Source organism: Danio rerio, chromosome 3, assembly GCF_049306965.1.
Source record: "Danio rerio strain Tuebingen ecotype United States chromosome 3, GRCz12tu, whole genome shotgun sequence".
NCBI classification, from domain to species: Eukaryota; Metazoa; Chordata; class Actinopteri; order Cypriniformes; family Danionidae; genus Danio; species Danio rerio.
In genome coordinates this window covers 24,981,031-25,004,490 of record NC_133178.1, presented here as the reverse complement: position 1 = coordinate 25,004,490, position 23,460 = coordinate 24,981,031, and the positions used below count along the sequence as shown (strand labels likewise).

Here is a 23,460-nt window from a genome sequence, read left to right as displayed (position 1 = left end):
AATGAGGACTGGTTGCTAATGATAGCGAATTGTACACAGTGATTGACCGCTCATAACACCAGTAACGTCTAATTAAAGGTTTAAACCATTTATACAGTGTCCTGACTACAGTATAACTTAAGTTTACTTCCTAACTACACAGCAAACAATTTTAGTGTTTAATAGATGTCAAACAGACATCTAAACGTAGACAGCTTGGCTATAAAACAAGGCTAAATTGGGCTGTCAGTGAAAATCTAATAGACATCTAAAAATAACCCAAAACTAGACTTGTAGTCAAATAGACAGACTTTATATGTGTAGTCATTCATTTCTGTTTATATGATTGTTTTGGCCTATTTTTAGATGTATATTGGATTTTCACTGACAGCCCAAGTTAAGTCTTGTTTAAGCCAAAATGACTATGTTTAGACATCTATTAGACATCTTTTAAAAACAAAAAAAATTCTGCTGGGTTGCCTAGTCTGGTTGATCAGCCTGGTTTTGGAGGGGTTTTAGCCATTTCCGGGCTAATTTTCAGCCTTGTCTTAGCTGGTCAGGCTGGGAAATTATCAGCTGAAACCAGCTTGAAAAGCCTGGTTTAAGCTGGACATAGGTGGTTTAGGCTGGGCTCAATGGCTAGCTTGACTTATCAAGCTGGTTTTAGCTGGTTATCCACCAGCCTGACCAGCTAAGACCAGGCTGAAAATGGTTGAAACCAGTCTGGAAATTGCCAAAACCCATCTAAAACCAGCTTAAACTAGCCAACCAGCCTAGGCTGGTTTAAGCTAGTTTTTTTTTTCAGCAGAGGTAGTATACAAGACAAAGCCAATGAAAATGATATTGTCATCTAGATTAATAATTAAGTGATATTACTTATAATCTAATCTTAAGTACATAGTTGCATACTAAAACCACATACAAAACATGCATGTACTGCTTTAACAGGTATAGTTATCTTCTAGAATTCAAGTAGACTATAAAACCATCCCATTTTGGAGAGGTGGAGGTGAGAGTTTGAAAAATGAGCAAGGTAAGGCCTTCACTCACACTGAATGTGCTGAAATGTATATGTTAGAGGAAAATAAATCATACACAACCTGCACACAAATTCCAGTAGCACCATCATGTTTAAAGATCTTATACAATTTACATACATATTTTGAGGAAAACATGTTTGCTGGCAAATAGCAAATCCAAATTTATTACTTGATAAAACCTTTTGAAAAATGCATGACAAATTACAAAACATAAATGATCTTCATAATGAGCAACGGCAAATTTAAAACCGTACAAAATCCATGCTATCCACACAACAACATAAAAGCACACTCCTTCTGAGTATATATTACTGTACAAATGCATATTCACAGCAGCCCTCGACCGGCTGCCTGAAGATGCATGTCATTTAAGGGAAATCGGATGCCAGGAACTCCACGGTGCTTTTAGGAAGAGTGAAGTGTATACCATCCAAATAGTGCAAGAACCTGCAAAAAAAGAACATAAATAATTGATCATTTTATGCAATAAGTGAATTTTTTTATGCAACGTGAAGAATGGGACCATTTGAAACGTCCACAAAACAAATGCTGACAAAATGTAAAAGGCTTACACTGACACAAATATAAATATGAAGAAGTGAAACAAAACCTCGTCTGTCAATTTGCGATCTCTCGTGTCATATATAAGCTTGCTAAAACCACATCCTGTCCCTTTGCCGTTTCATTTTTACAGACCTTTGCACTCTGACCAAATTGAAGTGTCGCCGTTTTCGATACACCCAGGCCAAATAAAAAAAACAAAACTGCATCAGTTAACACATTTATTTATAGGTTGTAAATATTTGCATAAAGCACTTAACCTTTATTTTTTGTTATTTGTCATTTTTAGTTTATTTTAAAGCTGTTATTTTTATATTTTTTAGTTTGCCCACTGTAAATTTAGAGTGCAATCTTTACTTGTGAAATGTGCCCAAGGGTGTTTCCCTCTGAATAAGTGGAAGTGATCTCACTTTGGGAGGGAAACAAAGAACAGAGCCACTGTGCATAAACAAGGGTGTGACATGCATTAGAGACCCCCAGCGGTGACAAAAATGTCCTGTTTTAAATTATTTAGGTCTGCCTCTGCCAGAGTTATCGATTCATCATCTGATATCATTAATGTGAGACAACAGTCATAAACTAGAAACATTTATGTCTATAAACAATTAAGAATTGGCATATAATATTGGTATAACATTTAATGATTACATATAATGCTAATGCTTAATTTCTGATGTCAAATAAGCCTACACATTCCTAAAAATATCCTGATGTACAGTATTGACAGTTAGTTTGTGTGGTCTTTGTGTCGCCCCTTCTCCACTGTGATTGGCCAGTTGGCTTAAAATGACATTGATGTGCAATGCGGTTTAAACACAAAGCCCACAGCACTTTTTGTATTATTTATAGTTCTCTAGTGATAGAAACTGAACTGAGGTTTAATAATAATAGTTTAGGAGGCTGTTTTCCTCACAAAATGCATTCATATGATCTCATAAAATAAATAAATCCCTGAAGCCAGTCATGTTTTTCATGCATTTATGGCCTTGAAAGTAGTAGTTGCGTAAGCGGTCAATGCTTGGATGGACAAACCTATCAGAATGCATGATAAATAGATTAATTTGTGTTTTAATGAGGAATAAAAGCCTTATGGGTTTAGAAGCCCATGGGTAATTAATAAAAGAATATTTATTTCTGGTCTGATCCTTTTAATATCGGAAGAAGCATTCTCCAGACTACTCTCTTGTGCCCCACATAGAAATTGAGTGAAAGCAGTTATAATTAATTATACAATATGCCTGATATAATACATCAGCAATAAGAAAATAAACCTTTGTAATACTGAAAATGAAAGTAAAAATATAAGTGTGGTTAAGTGACCTGCGTTTGATCTTTCCCTGCTCCTTCAGTCTTTCTGATCTGCAGATGGTGCGCAGACAGGGCAGGTAATCCAGAGCCACTGCTGCTCGGCTGCCCAGTGTTCCAGAAGACCTGGTGGAGAGGACTGACTTCAGCACCTCACTTCTCCTCTCCATCACTCTTTACACAACAACACAAACAGGATTACCTTTTAATCGAACGGTAAATGAAAATGAGAGATCAGAGTAATGTAATAGTCAGCAGATGCAATGATTTTTCTATTTAATTTTTAACTCTTATTAAATTGTTTTGCAATTAATGAGAAAATGCATACTAAAAAAAGTTTTTAACAAAATGTTTAACAATTTATTAAACACTAACTTTTCAGTTTTACTAACTTAAGAAAATGCATGCATAAATTCACAAGCTTGATCTTTATGTTTCATGTTTGAAGTTTTAATGATTTTTTTATTTATTATATTATTTTGGAAATATACAGCTATCAGTGTTACTGCAGGTTTCACCAAGTTCAATTTAAGACTTTTTAAAGACATTTTAAGACCGTTATGAAGGAAATGTTTTAATTACAAAGAGCTATTTTCAAATAGATTTTCACTTGCCTTATCAAACAATGATTACAATTTAATACATTTAATAATACAATAATAATAATAATATTAATAGTTTTAATATTTGTATTAATTTTCAAATAAATCCCTTCACAACCCTATAACCCTTAGCAAGAACAGAACAAAACATAGCTGTCAATTACTTCAGTCTAGAATACTAAGAATAAAAAATATAGGGTCAGTATCCTCAACAGTAAATAAATGTAGAACTTTTAAGAAAACGTTACTGTAAGAAAAGTAGTTTTAAATAAAAAGTTTTATTGAGATGGATTGTTGGTGATTGTGTGGGTGTTAATGGCCAGATTAGGTAGCTATAGATGAGCAAAGGAAAAATAAGAAAATTAAAAAAGATTTAAGATCTACAACACAACCTTTCAGTAGATTTATGACTTTTTAGGGCCTAACATTTGGCTTTTGAGATTTAAGATGTTTTAAGACTTTTTAAGACCCAGTGGATATTCTGATAAAGGCAACTTAAGACTCAGCGCTCCTTAAAAACAATCCAATAGGTGTGTACAATTGCTTGTCACTTCATCTCGCTTGTGTCTTTCTGATTTTTGAGTGTGCGCAGATTTTTTTTCAGTTAAGATGGCTTCCTGTCCTAACATGGATATCTTGGCATTGACAATGGTCAAGGTAACCGAAACAATTGCCTATTTTTCAAGAAATTTTTCTTGCTTGTCTCTTTTTGAGAGTTTACAGACTTTTTTAGTTGCTTCAATATGAAATTATTTCTTCAATGATATAGCCTAATAATCCTAACTAAATCAGCCACTAGTTGTGCAACATATAACGGGTGGGCAACATATAACGGGTAACTCATTCATTCCGAGGAACACTGCTTTGCTAATCCATTATTTTTTCCATGATGAAAAGATATATATAAATGAAATTAACCCAAAAAAAAAAATCTCATTCCTACCTTGGTTCACAAGGTGTAGTCTGTGTGAGGCTGAAGCTCTGTCTGTGTGGAGCCACGGAGAGTGTGAGCTCCTCCTCAGCTTTTCCTCTGATCTCGGCCTCCAGCTGCTGCACTCTGTCCCAGGCATCAGACACTACAGCCTTGCACTTCTTAAAACTCAAATGCTCCAAAACAGCATGCACTTCTTCAACACTAACACTATTGGCCTGCTTGACAGACTCTAACCGAATATCATCAGTCATCCCGCTCTTGATCTCTGCACTGGTCCAGCCAGAATCCTGGGGTCGGCAAAACCCCTCTGACTGCGAGGCTTGATAGTGTAGTGAGGAGTCAAGGAAGGACATGTGGTCTAAAAACTCTGCCAAACCACTCAAGCACTGCATCACTGGCTTGCTCTTCTTCTTTTCGGCTTCAGTTAACACAATACACCTTGATTTTTTGGGGGCAGCTTCAGGCACGTCGGCTGTTTCTACATTAGTGCTTTGAGCAGGATCTCTGCTGTTTTTTGGCAGTGGGAGGAAGTCTTCCTCAGACTCTGAATCAGACTGGAAAACATCTTTGTGGTTAATGCTCATCTTCTTACGCCCCTTCATTCTCGCGGACACTTTGAGAGGACTGCCGTCATCAGAGGGCTCGTCCAAACTTTCTAATCTCACAGTTTGAGGTAGTTGCTCAGGCTGGGACTGTGGAGCTGGTGCTGCTTGTGGTTTAAATGTGGACTGGGGTAAAAGACGAGTTGGCAGTGGAAGCAGACTCTCCATATTCGAATGGAGAAGATTCACTCCTCTTCTGTGGGCCTCAGAAAGAAGATCCCAGGATTTAATGCTTTCTAGATCAGAGGGTTCATGCTGTAAAATATGAAGTCTGATCAGTAACAAATTGTATAAAGCTTATATACATAAAAAGTGCTTGACAATAACTTTGTTAATGTTGCTGATCTAGTAGTTTTCTAACATTACTAGCCACAATTTTGTTGTTGGGAAAATATATGTATTTATTTGACTTTGGCATGCTAAAATGACAAAAAAATTATGTGTCTGTCCACATGCCTTCTCGTTCATTTAAGTTTTGTGTGTTGTGTATGACCTTACTCAATGAGCATAAGCAAATGGTTTGTGGTTTCATAGTGTTCCATTGCAAAGACCTCAATACTAAGAATTTACCAATTTTTTCTCTGGCCACACCAAATGAATTATTTTCTTGCCAGAAATTTTAAACGCGTCAAAACAAGCAAAGTATAGTTGTATACATTGCATTTTCATGGTTGATTTGCACAAGGAAGTGGGAGCATGCAAGCTTTTTAAACACTCACGCGCATCACATCAGCCCTCGTCAGTGAGTAAGGATAGCCTGTGCCTCATCATGCTTGGGATTATCTCATTTAGTAATTACCTGCTTTCCTTTGCGCAGTTATTTTTGACGATCGAGCTGCTTCTCAATTATACAAACACATTTGGATGCATATTGACAAACGGTCATAAACTAAAATTGAACTGAAATTTAGGTTCAACCAGCCAAAATGGCAAGTGGGGGTAGCTGTGTAACCCGCCACAGCTGAAACCTACCCACATTGGCGAGTGCTAATGTCATTTTATATATATATGAAAACATAACACACTAGTGCTATATCAGTTACCATTTGTCAGTGTGGGCTCATTCGTCCAACATTCATGTAAATTACCTCTGACATCAACACCCATTAAATTATTATATATATGAAAAAAACACTAATCAAATTAAAAGCACTTTTATCACATTTATTGTATATAAAATTTTTTAAATTATAATTTAATTATTCTACTTGAAGCCTTAAAGGTTATTGATTTAAAAAATATGTTCATAAAAATAATGTTAAATATTCATTTTCAAATCTATTTTAATATTCAAATTAATGATCTGAAAATAAAGTATGCATTAGCGCAAACTTTTTTATATATATAATTAATTAATTTTTGGATGTCTGCACTTCATCTGTGCATACATATATTTAGGAAGAGAAAAAAAAACTCACCTTAAGCAGTAAATCTGCAATATTTTCTGTTTGCATATTGCAGACCCCCAGCAAGCTCTCTGTAAACGCAGTGTGGCAATGTGGCAGATTTTCCTCCTTTACATCCTCAGCTTTCACAGGCTGAAGATCAGTGCCACTCTTGGGCTTCCCTTTGCTTTCTATAGTGCGAAAACAGATGAGTGTCATATTATCATACACAGCCAAAAAGTTTCTGAAGCATGTTTTCTCAATTAAACTAAATACATCCTTGCCTGATGAGGGCAGAGGCCTCTGTATCTGCTGTACTCCACCACTGCAGGCCCAAAACTGCAGCTGCAGAAGACTCTGCCGAATATCACAGCCGTTCCACTCCAGCAAACAGGACACATCCTTACTATCAGTTCTCAGGTTTTCTGCCAGACACAACAGCCGGACGTAACTGGAAACATCCGCCTGGAAAAGCCAAAGCAGTAAATATTACAAAACCAGACAGATCACAAAGAAAAATAGTTATGAAAAGAACAGAATTGCTGTTTAATTACCACTGAAGGAGATTTGAAATGGATCTCCTCGAATTGCCCATCAAACATGGCACCGAAAGTTGAATCTGCACAAAACAAAATCCCATGATGGCTAATTCATAAACCACACGTTATACATTTATTTTCACAGTCAGCTTGACTCACCACTCGTTGTCAGAATAACTGGTCTCTTAGTGGTGGTCATGAAGGTTTTGATTGCAGCCAGGAATCCCAAGTCATCATCAAAAACAATGTCCACTTCCTCGAATAAGATAAGGGACGTGGCCGTCCTTTTGGCCTGGTCTTCAGAGGAGATTTTGCTGCCCACTGAAGTTCCACTTGGGCACACTTTACTTTTATCATCAGCCTCTTTAGCTTTGGCAGACTTTTTTGGACATGCTTTAAAAGAAAGAATAAGTCTCAAAAATGATGCTTGAAAACAAAATATGACATTTCCATATCAATTCAACATTCGAGTTAGGTAACATTGACTTCTGCATTCTGAAATACTATTTACCAGGTTGTGTTTTCTTGTCTTGATTGTTTACTTCTTTTCCAGAGGATCTTCCACCTGCTTTAAAGAAACTGGTTAAAGATGTTGGCGCCAGTCCTCCTCTTCTGGATGAAGCACTTCGAGGAGACTGAGGCGGCTTTCTTGGAGATGATACAACCCTTCTGGGGGAGTTCAGCTTCCCTAAGATAAGAGAAGACACAGAAATATTCAATCAACGTGTCATGCGCAGTAAATGTTTTGTAGCATAGATAAAGAAATATAAATGTACATATTATATAATGGAAAATTAGATTTATGAGCTTGTATCATTTATGAAAACATTATTATAGTACAAGGAATAATAGTAGTTGATACTCTTAATAGCCTGTTTAGAAGAGCCAACAAACCCTTAAAATATGCAGAATGCATACATCTTAAATTCCAGCCCATACTGTATAATGCTATCAGATGACGTCTGACATTTGAGAGATTACTTTCAAAAATACTTTTGCCATGTGTTTGCAGAAACTGGCTTTACTGTATGTTTGGTCTGAGGTTTTGTTGCACTTCCACAGTGTCAACCAGCAGGTGTCCCTAGCGTACATTTTATCAAATACCTCAAAATGTTTTTTTTTTTTTTTAAAGCAACTGATTGAAAAGGCAACAAAAATGACACACTCTTATTATTATTATAATTTTTTAATGGTCTTGTTTATTTGTTTGCTGTGGTCAAACTTGTCAGATTACTTGAAACAGCCAAATCATTGTCATTTATGAATAAGATCGTGTTGATGTCTGAACTGAGATTGTCATCTTTTAACAATGAATCAATCAGCTCTACCAATCATCAAAGAAACGGAAAATCATACTAGGAGAAGTGCCGGGTTTGACGGTGGCGCTGTTGCTGCTGTAATTGCTGAAGTAGGACGGTTTGTGAGCATTGACACCCTGGATGTCCACCTGGTGGGACTGAGTGGCTTCCTTCAACTGGGATAAGATCTGACGACCACTTCTCTGAGAAGAGGAGTTTACCTCAAATACCTTAAGGAAGGAAACCAACAGCAAAGGTAGAAACATTACTTTTACAATGACAATAGACTTCATAAAGGGCATCTATTTTACCCCTTTTACAAGATGTAAGATAAGCATTTGGTGTCTCCACAATATGTCTGTAAAACTTCAGCTCAAAACACCCATCAGATTATTTATTATAGCCTCCAGAATCTGCCCATTTTTGTGTCTGAATGGTAGCTGGTTTTGTACCCTATGGCTTTAAATGCAAATGAGCTGCTATTCCCCACCCACCGTCTGCTTTTCATCATGCGTTACGTCAGATAAACAGCATTAGTGACAGACTCGGCTGAAGCTGAAATACAGTTCATTTGTCAAAAATACCAAGTTTATTTCATGTATTTGTGGTGGAGTTTATTCAAGCCTTTCTGAAATAAGTCACACACACATATATATTAGCGTTTATTGACACCATGGGGTCGTGGTGACTATAGCGGTTAAGAATTAGTAATTTTACTGTCCTCATTACTAACATGCGCTGTTTGAAAAACTTTTTAAACTTATAAAATGTATTTTTTTTTTATTAAATCACAGAGAGTTGTAACATGTTTTAATCCCAGTTTCTTTGCAAATAAAGTTCTGTGGACATGTGTATACATGTTATTACAGAAACATGGTGTCTGTCAATCAATTTGGTGGGTGGGGAAAACCGCACTCCTACATCACATTGCGGTGGGTCTCAAAATCACTGGGATTTTGGTCCTATTTTAACGTCAGGAAATTAAAAAAAAGACACTTGTTGGGATTATATCACTCTAATATGACACACTATACCTAGAGGCAGTTCTGTCCAAACAGCAAAATCAACAAAAGTTGATTTTCTATCATAGATGCCCTTTAAAACAGAGAAATGCATTGAAAAAGTCAGTCAGACCTTGAATCCCAGTTCTTGTGCACAGGCATAGACTGCAGCAGTTTTGCCCACTCCGGTGGGTCCAGTAATAAGCAGTGTGTTACACAGAAAATCTTCAGTCTCATCCAGGTCTTCACTCATGAGCCAGGAGTCTGCATAGAAAAAGTTGAGATGATGATTGCTCAATACAGCAAGCACAGCAGAAAATACAGAGTCATTTAGCATCTTCATATACCATTACTGTCCTCCTCGTGCTTCTTTTCCTGCTGTTTCCTCCTCTCTTCTCGGTCAGCTCTCAATTTCCACTCTTTCAGCCAGCTAAAAAAATAATTAAAATAAAACAGAACAAAACAAAAATAACTCATTAATGACATGTCAACTAGTGAACAAGATCTTGCAACATCTTTGATAGACAGGATAGCAACCTGTGTAGTCTCCGGACAGACTCCATATTCCCGATTATTTCACTGGAGTGCTGTGGCTGATATTTCTCTGTCCAAAGCACATCCTCTTTAATTCCATCTAGAAATAATCGCATTTAAAACCATGTAAAAACAACAACAACAACACAGTGCCAACAAATGTATAAAACAAGTATATATTTTACTTAAGTATAAACAGATTCAATCAAAAGTGACAAATCACATTGTTTTAAAAAATGTAAGCTCTTTTTAATACAAACGCTCTTCATTTAAGCTTTTCTCTAAGGGTTTGAAAGAAAAAGTATGTTTCTGCCAAAATATTAACTGTTTTCAACATTAATAGTAACTGTTTTTAGGAGCCAATGAGCATATAATAATAACAACATAATATAATAATTTCAGTATGATCATGTGACACTGAAGACTGTGTACTGAATACTGAAAAATTATGTAAAAACCAAAATCAAAATCTTAAAGTTTTTCTTCATTTTTGATTATTTTTTATTAAATTTAGGTTAATTCTTTGCTCACCTTCTGTGCTTGTATTTCTGGAGACAGCTGGTTCCACAATCATGACATCATCGTTCACAGGTGAGGTCTGGTCTTCTGGTTTGGACTCTTCTTTCTGCTTTTGTCTCAGTGATCGACCTCTTCGACCTCTCCCAGATGGCTGTGCTGCTTCACCTCTTGATGGTGGACTTACTTCTATCACTATGACATCATCATCTGTATGACTGGATTTAGTTTTTTTGCCTATTTTGCCGGTTGCCTCTCCTTCATCCACACGTTTCCGTTTTCTCCCGACAGCATCGGATGATCCAGCATGACAGGACTCCTTAGACTCATCTTCAAGATCTATAAACAATCACAGAGCAAAACCATATGAAAGTCACTCATAGTTACATATCTTAAAATAAAAGCAAAGTTAAGCTAATAAAATATTATTGTGTCACCTGCTGCAGAAGCCTGGAGGATGTAGTCTTCACGTCTCTTAATGAACCGAGTAAAGAATCGCTGATGAGGGAAGGATGGATTGGAGATTCTCATCTTCTCCAAAAGACACTGTCTGATTGGCTCAGAAAACTCGGTCTTCTGACAAGAAACCTAAATGACAAGATGAAATGTTAAACATATATCATATACTCACATTCAGTAGATTTATTCAATTGTACAACTGTGAAAAGATCATAATAATATAATTACTTTTAGAACACATAAAAAAAATACATTTATGGCGCATTTCCATTGAGTGGTACGGTGCTGTACGGTTTGGTAGATTCATCAACCCAAGCTCAAACAAACCTTGCTGTCGTATTGATGAACAACCACAAAGCCAAAAAAAACAGAATCTGCCCTGTGTCCTGTTGTTGTTTACGAGGTCGTCCAAAAGGGAGAGTGGTTTCACTTTCTCCAGAGAGCTCGCGTGCGCATCTATATATGAAATAACAAACTTCTTGAGCTGATGAAAATAATGTGTGTGTGATTTGATGAAGTGCTTCTGATATTTGATCCTTTCAGAAACAAACCCAAAAGTGAAGTGCGAAAAAACAAAAGAGAAGCTCTAAAAAACAAAGGAGCAAATGATTCTTTCAGCAACCTAAAGCATGAACAAACTATTATCATCGCCTTTTGGACTATTTTGACCTTGGAATGACAAGACGTTAACATTACATGTGCTGGTGAAGAATAAAAATGAGAGGTTTGTACTGACTGTTTATGTTTCGTATTGTTTGTGAACACCTATAAGGCCTAAATGTATGTTTTGGGTTTTTTCCTTTGTAATTGGTAACTTTTCAGAGACTGTGAGGCTCTGTATGAGTTCATATTTGTTTTATTTATTTTATATAATCACAGACGTTACAGTAGGCTGTTTCACATTATCCATGATCTGCAGCTATAATCAAATCCTGTGCATAGAAAGGTTAGTAATTAGGATTTATACATAAGTATTAAGGATGCTCCGATCGATCGGCATTGGCTGATAATCACATTTCAGAACTCAATAGGTACTCGCTAATCTGGCCGATCTCATGAACCGATAACAATGTTTACAAGCTGAGGACATATAAGAACTAAAATCTTTTTGTATATCAGAACTTAAAGTTCTGTGTTTTTAACAATATTGAAAGTTTATTAAAACCATACTGGAAATATTACGGAAATAAAAAACTAAAATATTTTTAAGTTTAATATTTACTAATATAACTTATTGTGATTTATTTATTGCAAAAACAGTAGTTTATGAATCTATTTCCTTTTAGTAAAGAAGTAATAGAGTTATAGGTGTGCATTATAACTTCTTATGCATAAAATATGCTCTTCAAACTTCATTTAGACATGTTGAATAATTCTTCCATCATTTGCAATGTTTCCAAATTGCTTTGTTAGTAATTTTTCTTAACAAATTTTTGGTTTGTTTTATTAATTATTTAAAAAAGCTGCTTCTGACCATTACATTTCCACATTAAATGGTTTAAGACAGTGGTTCTCAAACTTTTTTCACCAAGTACCACCTTAGAAAAAAATCGTCTCTCCAAGTACCACCTTACGACGCTATTTTTTTAACCAGTATTAAAAAATAGCGTCGTAGGCCTAATTAAGCAACTACAGGTGTGCACAGTTTTAAAATGATGCAGATTACTTCCTATTATTAAGAATATGTATTAATGTCAGTCACTTTAAACATTTTAAATAGTCTGAACATTAACTGTGCTTGCAGATAAAAAAAAGTTTTAGTTAAAATGTGCTTTTAAAAATTCGCTGTTCTTAAAAAGTAAAAAGAAAACTGCTGTACTTAAATCTAAAGTATTCATAGTAGCCTATTCATCAAAAGCTGGAAATGCTGCTTGGACCTTATAAATATAGGCTATATGTCACATTCCTACACTTTCAGACAAATCTTGAAATATATGTTAAATGTACATATGACAGGGTTCATACAGGCACAGCCTAATGAAAATCAATTCCAGCACCTATTTTTTTTTTTTCAAGACTGACATGCTATGTATTGAAGACCTGAAATGTATTCTCAGCAACCCATAAAATATTGCATAGGAATAGATACAAATAAAAACCATTAAAAATAATATTTATTAATCATATATTAATAATATAATAAACCTGCACTAAATGCTTGTGAAATTTTTTTTGTACTCAAGTAAAAATACTATTACACTGCTAAAATAACATTTTTAGTAAATAATGCTAATATTTGGTAAAAGTACAACGTACTCTTTTAAAAAGTACTAGTTGGTTACTTTTGAATAAAAAAAAATCAGATTTTCATTATGAAATCACTTTTTTAAGTGTAAACCTGATTTAATGGTTTGATTGCTTAAATCCCAAATCTACGTGTATAGGAATATGCACTAACAAAGGAAGTATGGTCGATTTTTCCTTTCATGACAATTAATCTTTTTCAATAGCACTGGTAAAACTACCAAATAATCTTTAAGGCTATAGAGACACTTTTTGCCCATTTTTTTTTAAAAGATATTTTTAAGCTTTGAAAGGTTAAAGTAAATGGTAAAAAGATTTTTATTTAGCCGTTTATTTACATATTTTACACTATTTTTCTTTACAATATGTCAAATTTGTTTCTTAAATAGCTGTACATCACATGTAGATTTTATTTTACACTTGATCTTAATCTAAAATAGAAACGTAAAAAAAAATACAAGTACACTGTCAGTAAAAATATAAAACAAATGACTTCATTTTACTTGAGGTATTTGAAATATGACGACACTACATTTATCAAAGCAGTGCTTTAAGAGCCTTATTGTAAATTTTGATAAATAAACAATAAGTAACAATGGATTGCTTTGATCTGTAATGCTTTAAGACAGATCAGAATACAGCTAAATGTATAAATCACACAAATACCTCATCCAGAAACATTTCCAGCATAATTTTTGTCGCAAAGAAATAAAAAAGTTCCACCTTTGCTAAAAGTAAGTTTCACTTGACAACACAGCCAAATAAGAAGACCATTAGCATTGTCATCGATCATGTATCAATCTATTTCTAAATACTTGATAACTTTAAATACTTTTGACTAAATTTAGTCAAGGAGCAAAGATAAATAATGTCTACTTTAATAGTGGAAAGATCGCGATTGTATTCAATCTGAACACACACACGATCATGAGAGGACTTGCAGTTCATTTGAAAAAAGCCTATTTAAGAGCTCGCATTTCTGTTTTAGTGATTTGCGTATTTGAATGCGCTCTCGTGTTAAAATAGAGCACTCGCCACATTTGCAGAAATGAGTAATTGCGCAATACCTCCATTCCCGCGCCGCCATTCAGAATGTATTAGAGGAGTGACAGGTCAGAGGCGAGTCGACTGGCTGTCGGAGAGCGAAACGTGTTTGTAGATCATCAAAAAGGCAGGAAATATGTCCGCGGTTTAATTACTCTGCTAGACATCTCTATAGTGAAAACATCCGAGAAGCATTAATCCAACAAAACATTTGTTTTTAACTCGTTTTTTCTGTCTCTGCAACACAGAAAGCATTTGTCCCGCCCTTACGTTTCACGCAACTAGACAAGGTCGACTGTGATTGGCTACTTTTCATGTCATGTCAGTCAAATCACGCTTCAGAATCAATTCTTAAACTTCGGAAACTGATTTTCAGCAGCTTATGACACAATTCACTAAAATAAACACTCTAAGCACAGCGCTGTGATCGTACACTTCACAAAACAGCCAATGCTGATCACATCGATGTTATATTACACATTTGAGGATTAAAAGTGTTAATTGTTTCTTTCATTATTCAGCGATTCCTCCGCGTACCACTAGGAGGAAGCCCGCGTACCACTAGTGGTACGCGTACCACAGTTTGAGAACCACTGGTTTAAGAGATGCGTTTAAGAAGTTATATGCAGCATCATTAATTTATTCTCTTAGGTAAGGAGAGATCTCCACTTAAGTATCATTCGTAGAGGAAAAATGTGCTTTATGCATTATAAAGCTTAAAGCATCAGAATCCATACTTGGTATCGGTCGATCACCATGACAAGGAATTGGTACTCAGTATTGGCTGCAGAAATCCTGATCGGAGCATCCCTAATAAGTATTGATGTGTGTACAGCATTTGTTTAGTAAGAAGTGCTTCTCATATAATAAGAGAACTTTGAGTGAGAATGACATTGACTGCAACTTTCTGTTAAACACCATGCCGACCAAAAGGGTATCATTGGTCCCATTTGGCAATGGAGACACAGTGGTGACCTGTACCGAACCATACTGTACCACTCAGTAGAAACGAGGCATTATATGATGGCAAAGCTGAATTTTCAGCATCAGTAGTCTTCATCTCCAATCTTCATTGTCACATGATTCTACACAAAACATTCTAAATGTTGTTTTAAGTAAAACTTTGTTTTTAGAAATGAAATTTTGTGAAAATTGTGATAAAAGTTTAAATATTTAGACATTTTAAAAGAACAGCGTTTATTCGACATTTTTGTAGAATTAACATTTGCATTATAATCCAATCGATTCTGCCTGAATAAAAGCATCAGTTTACTTCAAATAAGTAAACTTTAAAGGTTAGGTTCACGCCAAAAGTCAATTTACACATTGTTTACTCACGTAGGTGGTTCCAACCCTTTATGAGTTTCTTTCTTCTGTTGTACACAATAAAAGATATTCTGAAGAAAGCCGAAAACCTGTAACTATCAACTTCCATACTATATATAGTTACAGGTTTCTTTAAAATATCTTGTTTTGTATGAGAAAGAACTCATAAAAGTTTGAAACAGTACTTTATTTAAAGAAAAATGCAAAACCTTAAATCTAATAAATGAGACCAAAACTCCACCTACCTGCTTGCAAAATGTTCTCTTAGCCGGGACCGTAGTACACCCTAAAGACTTCTCCAAACACATCAGTGGCACCGATGGTATATTACAGAACTCCTTTAAGCAACTCAGCAAAGGGTCTGTGGGCCACTGGAGGCTCCAGACAGAACAATCTGCAAATCAGAAATCAGGCCATTAGTCTCAAACACAAACACACACAATGCATGCAGTACTATAAACTGGAGAAGGTCTCCAAGATCACCTGGAGTCTTCTGCTGGACGTGCACCACTGTCTGGAATGAAGCACAGGCCTGACTGTAAGCCTCTCGATTGGCTGCTGTCTTTGCAATCTGCTTTTTAAAAGACTCTGGAAGGCCACTCTTCAGAAACTCTCTCTTTGCTCTAAACTGTTCATCGTCTTGCGAGTTCTCAGAAGCTTCACGACTGAAAGGATTGGACATTCATTTAATTGGATTTTACACTAGCAAGCAAATGAGAGAATTCAACGGAAGTCAATTGAATTAATTTTGGATTTTATAAACAATACCTGCTGTCGTCAAAAATGGAGATGACAGCTGAAGGTCTCTGAGCTTTTTTCTCAACAAACAGAGGAGCAAGTTTAGAACCTGAAAAAGATATAAAATTAATATTAAAATTATTATCTGCTTGTTAAGTCGTCATATATAAAATACTGTTTCCATGGTCCAAGTCGCTACTTATTTAAACTGATTTAATATTTGTTTATGACCACTTTTTAGTTATATATTACACATTAAAGTAATTTTCTTTTAAAATCATACATTGTGCATACATTCTCTAGACCAAATATGCCCAAACTAGGGCCCGCAGAGCAAAGTTGGCCCATTTTAACCTTTGATTTGGCCAACCATCCCATCTGGGAAGACAGGAAGTATGATGGGGATGATTTAGAGATTGTCATTTCAAAACTAATGTACCTTTCGTTTAATTGTTTAAAGCTAACTGAAATTAAAATTTTTAATTAAATGGTGTGAATGAATGCGGTTTAGTTTAAATGTATCTACATTGATGGATAGAGGACAAATCAAGTCAAAGGCAGATTTTGCTTGACTAATGTACTCAGCATTGAACTCCACTGTGTTATAAATGTGATTGTTCATGTTTTTATTACAAGTTATCTTTTTAAATGTTGTACTGCATCAGTTAATAATCATTTATTAGAATTTTTTTCTAATGAATTAGGTAGTTACTCATGGCAACTTTAATGTAAAATAGTTTAGTTTATTTATCATCGACCCACAGCTATGATTGATATTTGGTTTTTGGCCCTTTATTCAAAAAGTTTGGGCACTTTTACTCTAGACAGTCAGAGCATCAATATTTTAATATCAATATTTAAACATTTATTAATACCATCTGTTTAGCCTCCCCGTAAAGTTTGATAGAGGGATTAACCCCCCGAATGCTGCATCGAGTAACGTTACACTTAACAATCGAAAATATGTGATATTACAATTCATGCATTTTTGTAAATTACTTGACTGCAATACATGTTGAATGAAATGCTGAAAAACTAATATTCATATAATTAAAACCAGGTATTAATTTAATTACTTGTCTATAATTTACCTGCAGGAGTCTTGGATGTTTTGTTTTGAGATGCATTTTTCCCCAAAACCTCATTCAAGCTTCGAAGTTTTTTATTGATTTTCTCACTTTCCTGTGAGGAGACTGGATTGCTTTTGCTTGCCTCCAAAAACACTATGGAGTCCTAAAGAAATAAAAAGATGTTGATATAAATAAGATATAAATAAGAATCACATAATATTGGCAGTTTTCAATAACGTACAAAATTTACAACAGTTGCACTGACTTACCTCGTCTTCACAGTAATTTATTGATGACTCTTTGCTTCTTGTAGAGCGTCTTACAGTCTCTTTCTCCTTCTTAGTGTCCTTTTTATTTTGCTGAAGTGCTTTGGCTTTCTGAACAAGCTTTTTAGCTTGCTTTCTCTTTTTAGCTGCATTTAATTCCTAAAAAAAAAAAAAGTTTTTGTGAGTAACCTTTAATCATAACCCTTGTGCACTGTTTAACTACCCTCTCGTTATGTCTGTAGCTGTTTTTACCATTATAATCTTCCATTATAAAAACATTGTTGATGGCAAATCCATGACAGCATACAATCATGCATTTTTCATCGTGGTTTTCCTGTTGGAAACAGCTAAAATGTGTAACTTTTACTGTTGATCATCAGTTGGGATTGTTATTGCTTTAGATAGGCCTGTGCTAAAAAAAATTTTGGTGCTGGAGTTCTATGGAGTAAAACAGCAGATATGTGGTGGTGTATAGTGTGTGTACATTACAATGTTCTGAGAGCTGAGAGGCTTATTTGGATTTTCAAGATCTCTCTTACACTCACACACTATACTCCATACAGAAGGAACAAACTAAGCTTTTATTGCACTGCAACTTAGGATCAACAGTAAACATTTTCAATTTTACCTCTTCTCAAGAGGAAAACAACAACTATAAAGAGAGCATGTGTATTTGCAAAATATCTGTCAAAATAAGATGCGTCACCAAAAGTCATTCCAATACTGAAACAGAGACATTTGTGGCCAAATAAAGGCCAATCCCAATTCTATTTTTACCCCTACATCTTTCCTTTGGCCCTTGAAGGAGAGTGTGAAGGGGAAGGGGTTAAAATTTTATCTAAGAAATGGGACAGCACTACATCTCCTCACCATATGTAATCTCAATCTCTTGCTTCATTTGAGATCAACGTTGGCGACTGCTGTAGCTATTCCAGCTGCATATTTTTTGGAATTTATCTTCAGGAAATCACTGAAGGCAACGATATAATGTTATCATAATGATATAATGTGGCAAGAAGCTCATAACTATACTGTGCATTTACACTGGGGCCATATTCATCTATATAAAAACTACAGTAACATTATACTACACACTGTAAAAAGATCATTTCCAGCCACTAGACTTTTTAGACAGGGTATTCAAGTCAGGGCTGCTCGATTTTGGGAAAAATCATAATCACGATTATTTTGGTCATAATTGTAATCAAGATTATTTAAAACGATTACTGTTAAGGTCAAAATTATTAGTGCTCCTGGGAATATGTTTTTTTTTAAATAAATATTTCTCAAATGATGTTTAACAGAGCAAGGAATTTTAATAGTATTTCATATAATATTTTTCTTCTAGGCTTATTTGTTTTATTTTAGCTAGAATAAAAGCAGGTTTAAATATTTAAAAACCCATTTTTAGGTCAATATTATTAGCCCCCTTAAGCAATATATTTTTTGATTGTCTGCAGAAGACACTACTGTTATACAATGAACTGCTTAATTACCCTTATTAAGCCTTTTAATTGCACTTTAATCTGAATGCTTGTATTTAGAAAAATATCTAGAAAAATGTTATTTACTGTCATAGCAAAGATAAAACAAATCAGTAATCAGAAATGATATATAGAAACTATTATGTTCAGAAATAAGTTTTAAAAAATTCTTTCTATTAAACAGAAATTGGGGAGGAAAAGGATTGCTAATATTCAGGAGGGCTAATAATTCTGACTTTAATGTATACATACAATTATTTTCCTCCCTGCAAAGGAAAAAAAAATAGAATAAAAATATGAAACAAACTGTGCTTTAAGCATCTTCACTGTAAGAATAAAACTTTAGCTACAAAAATCCTTCAGTCAAGAGCAGAGGGATTTTCTCGTTTTGTTTGATTAATGATAAAAGCAACATTGCGCGCTGTCTCTTTAATGGTTTCTCTTTCACGTGTCTTTTGATCCTCAACTCGTAACTCGTTTGTTTATTACACAAATGAGGGTTATTATGAATAATCACTAAACACTGCGTTTTGACATCTATTTGACCATTAAAGCGCTCACATTAAGATGACTTTAGATGTCTGCACCTCATCCGTTTCGCGAGGTGCGCGCACAGTCAGCGGAGGTGCGCAATGCGGCGCAAGTATAATTCCAGTGTCAGTTTGCGAATGAGACCGAATGCTGACCGGCCGCATGCTTCTGGCTGTGCGCTTGCTGCACACACATAAGCATGCGGTCTTTCGCGCTTTTAGGAGCAACAGCTGGAAAGGGGGCAGTATATGATGCAATAATCGTTTATGTCGATTAATGCTTTTTCATAATCGTTTGAAGCCAAAATCGAAATCGGATTTTCGATTAATTGCACAGCCCTAATTCAAGTGTCAGATGTGAAAGTATGCAGTGGGACTGCTATACAGGAAATATTAGGGATTATATATAGCAACGTTTAGTGTGTTTTTTTTTTTTAAAAACATGACGGCAGAACACGATGTATGTATGTATATATGAATGTATTAAATCATATGCTTGCTCGATGTAAAAATTTGTAATAATGACAAAAAAAATACAAATTTGTGCATCTCCTTAATTTCGTGTGCAGCCAAGCTGCCGTTGTAGGTGGTGTATTCTGAGAAATTTTCGTACTCCTTGGTTTCGAGTGTGGTCCTAAAAAAATTTCAGTTTCAAGACCTATCTACCCCTTCCCCTTAGTCCTACGCCTTCATGCTAAAAATAATTGGGACAACTCTACCCCTTCACATGAATGAGCAGAACAAGGGGTAGAGGTAAGGGGAAAGACAGGGTAGGATTGAGATTGGGCCTAAGACTCATAATCACCCCAGAATGGATGTAAACATCCCCAACAGCATACATGGGTTAAAGTGACACTTCACATAGAGCTAATTATGAATTATTTAAAATAAATATATAGGGTCTAAGACAAGGTGTCCTATTTTGATCTCTTAGTAAAACCAAATTTACTAACTGAATTTATGCACATAGAAAGTATATTTAAACCAAGAGTAGTATCAAATAACATTTGCAAAAATAAAACAAAGATACAGATGAAATAATCCTCAAGTGGTAATCAGCGTAGCAAATTATTTCAGGTAAAATTGAAACATTTGATGAGGACTGCAAAATGCAACACTTTGTGTTTGACCCACATACACCTATACACACAAAAATATACAAACAGTGTTTTATTTATTATTTAAAAGTATTGGTAACATTACAACATTAAATCATGTTAATTACCTGTGCTGAGAGAGGACTTGATATTTCAAAATCACCAGCTTTTGTGGCAGAAGTTGGAGGCATTCGACTGATTCTCATCCTATCAAATGAAGCACAACAATGTTTTAATTGATGTACTTAACAAAGAAACAACGAAAAGATGTCTTTAAAAGAAGTGTTGATCTTACCTGATAGGACTGCCTTTTGTGTATGGTGGACAGAGTATTTCAGCTCTGTAGATTCCCCTTTTGGGTCTTTGAACTTTCGGGGTGGAGGCCAGAGAAGGAGAGGGTGTATTTTGGGTTTCGTCATCTTTTACTGTGTTTTCTTGTTTCTCTTTCTTCTGTGGCGCAGCAGCTGTTTGTCTACGTGACAGATCTCTGGTTGACCTCCTGAGCTCTCTGACAGGCTCTTCAGTGTTGTCTTTTTCAGCTGGGCTGCTCTCTTTCTCCACCTCCATCTCTGCTGGAGGTTCTTCAGGTTTCATATCTTGTTTGTCTTCAGCTTTCTTAGCTTGAGCCTTTTTTCCAGATTTTCGAACTTTCATCTTTTTATCAACAGAACAACTCTTTGCTTCTTCATTCTTCTCCAAGCTTGTAACTTCAGGTTTCTTCTCAGTTGTTTTTTCTTCAGGTTCCTTCTCTGCTGCCTCCAGGACTTGCTCTTGAAGCTGGCTCGGCTTGCTTTGTCCCTTATTGGGTTTGTTTTTAACTCCATCAAGGCTCGGCTGCTTAAAAGCATTCATAAACTGCTTTCTCTCCGCCTCAGTGCTTTTAGGATTGGAGCTGGACTCCACCACATCTAGTTCCAGATCTTCCTCAAGAAGAACAACATTAGACTTCCTTTTGAGGTCAGGCAAAACATCAGGTTTAACCTCAGGCATAGGATCAGACAATCTCTTCTCATCTTTTACTTGGCTTTTTTTATTTCTAATAAAAATGGAGGCGATTTTGTAATCCTTGGACACTTTTAGAGACTCATGGTGATCAGGGGAAATGGGATGCACCTCTGCTTGAATGGTGAGAGTTCTGGGTGACACCTGCAGAGGACCGACAGCAGAATCACCTGCATTATTACAGATGTTCACTTCACTTGAAGTCTCAGCAGTGTCAGTCTTGGAAACAGCATTGCTCTCCTCCTCCTCATGACTTTGATTGTGCATAAAATCTAAAAATGAGATGGTGACGGTGTTGCTTTTCTTTTCGGCACACTGCTCAGGTTTAGCACCACACACCGGCTCTTGAGCATCACCAACACATTCCTTACTCTCTTCACAGTCACCTTTTGCCTTACGGTTTCTCCTCAAGGCAGATTTTTTGTTCCCACCATCTTTTTTTAACAACGGTTTCTGTTCAGAAGTTTCCACAGACTTATTAACAGTCAGAGTACTTGAATCATCCTCTGTGGCATTTTTCCTCAAGTTGGATTCTTTCATATCAGGACAAGTTCTATCTGGAAGTCCAGCAGTTTCACTTTCCTTTGAATCACCGGGACTCTCAATAAGCACAACATCATCTGTGACCACCTGTGCATCCTCCTCTTTAGATTTCTTCTTGTCTTTAGTCTTCCTGGTGCGCTTCTGCCCTCGTCCTCGAACAGGTTTCCCTGAGACTTCTTGACTTACTTGCTCTGAAGAATGCGGCGAGTTTTCTTTAGCTTTCAGAGAGCAGTTTTTTATTTCTGGTGCAGGCGAGGTCTTCTTGAAGAAGTCCATGATGTTGTTGGATCGAGGCGGTGAGAACGGTTTCTCCACTATCTTGGGTGCAAAGTAGTTAGTGATAGTTCTGACAGATGGTGCATCGCCATCCTTTCTCATTTTTTTGCACGGCTGGAAAAGCAACAATTTTAATTTAATATAAATATTACACTTTTCTGATTATATAACTAAAACACAGCCATAACAGATTAACAGTTACACATTATTAATAAGACACATACCTGACCCTCGAAATCCTCCATGACAGCTGGCAATGCAACAACCCCAGCCATCTTTCACCCTAAAACTAAAGATCTGCATTTAAGAAGGATTTTAAAAGAGGTTAAACGCGAGCACGCCAAACAAAAGTGTCATGAAAGATTTAAAATGTTATTATAAATGTTATAATTCATAAACAGCTACTGTAACAGTTTGGGTGAATGTTGCTTAATATGTTAGCATAACGCTGGTAAAAGTGTAAGTTAGTCAAAGTGTGTTTGAAGAAATGTATTTAAATTGCAGACACTCACCTGTTGTTTTATTTCCCTCGGGGATCTGCTGATACATAATCCATGAATTACAGTGAAGAGTGCATAAATATGAATCCAGCAACGACTCCGAGTAAACACAAAGCCTATCTATCGACACATTTACCAAACAACGATATACTTCCCGGCGAAAACAAGCATAACGCGTTGTAAGAACCAACCCACAAACCCGCTCCGCGTGGAAAATTACTTTAAAAATCTGAAGTGCGCTTGAACCTAATATTAAGACCCCATTTTCTGTTATAATGTAGGTTTTGGGGTAGTTGAATTGTTTTCGACAAATGGCGCCAAACACCATGGACGTCTTTCGCCGCGCCGGTTCGGCCAATCACAGTGACTGTCGTCATGCAGTCTGAAACAGGAAAAAGCGCATTGTCGAATTTCAAAATAGTATCATCCTTATGAATTTATATCTAGAGAGCAAACAAGTCTTTCTCGGTGTAATTTCTCTTAAAGGAGTTATTCTGTCCTGTTAACTGCAATTAAGTTCGACCATAGGGAAAACTATTTCTTATATCCTCACTCACGTGCCCCAAGATTTAAACGATTCGTTTA

At 35.8% G+C, this 23,460-nt stretch overlaps 1 protein-coding gene across 1 annotated transcript; it reads right to left on the bottom strand.

The window, feature by feature from the left end:
• Nucleotides 1-1,090: 1,090 nt before the first annotated feature.
• atad5a (ATPase family AAA domain containing 5a) lies at nt 1,091-23,244 on the bottom strand. Its single transcript, XM_003198109.6, has 23 exons — nt 22,888-23,244; nt 22,600-22,672; nt 20,850-22,489; nt 20,683-20,761; nt 17,447-17,602; nt 17,199-17,340; nt 16,138-16,216; nt 15,853-16,034; nt 15,615-15,763; nt 10,734-10,884; nt 10,312-10,635; nt 9,784-9,880; nt 9,594-9,676; nt 9,380-9,510; nt 8,304-8,475; nt 7,459-7,635; nt 7,107-7,340; nt 6,963-7,027; nt 6,693-6,873; nt 6,442-6,599; nt 4,431-5,278; nt 2,901-3,059; nt 1,091-1,466 (listed from the first exon to the last, which is right to left on the bottom strand). Exons 2-23 carry the CDS (start codon nt 22,648-22,650, stop codon nt 1,388-1,390), a joined length of 5,337 nt encoding a protein of 1,778 aa, XP_003198157.2. The 5' UTR covers nt 22,651-22,672; nt 22,888-23,244; the 3' UTR covers nt 1,091-1,387.
• Nucleotides 23,245-23,460: the final 216 nt, after the last annotated feature.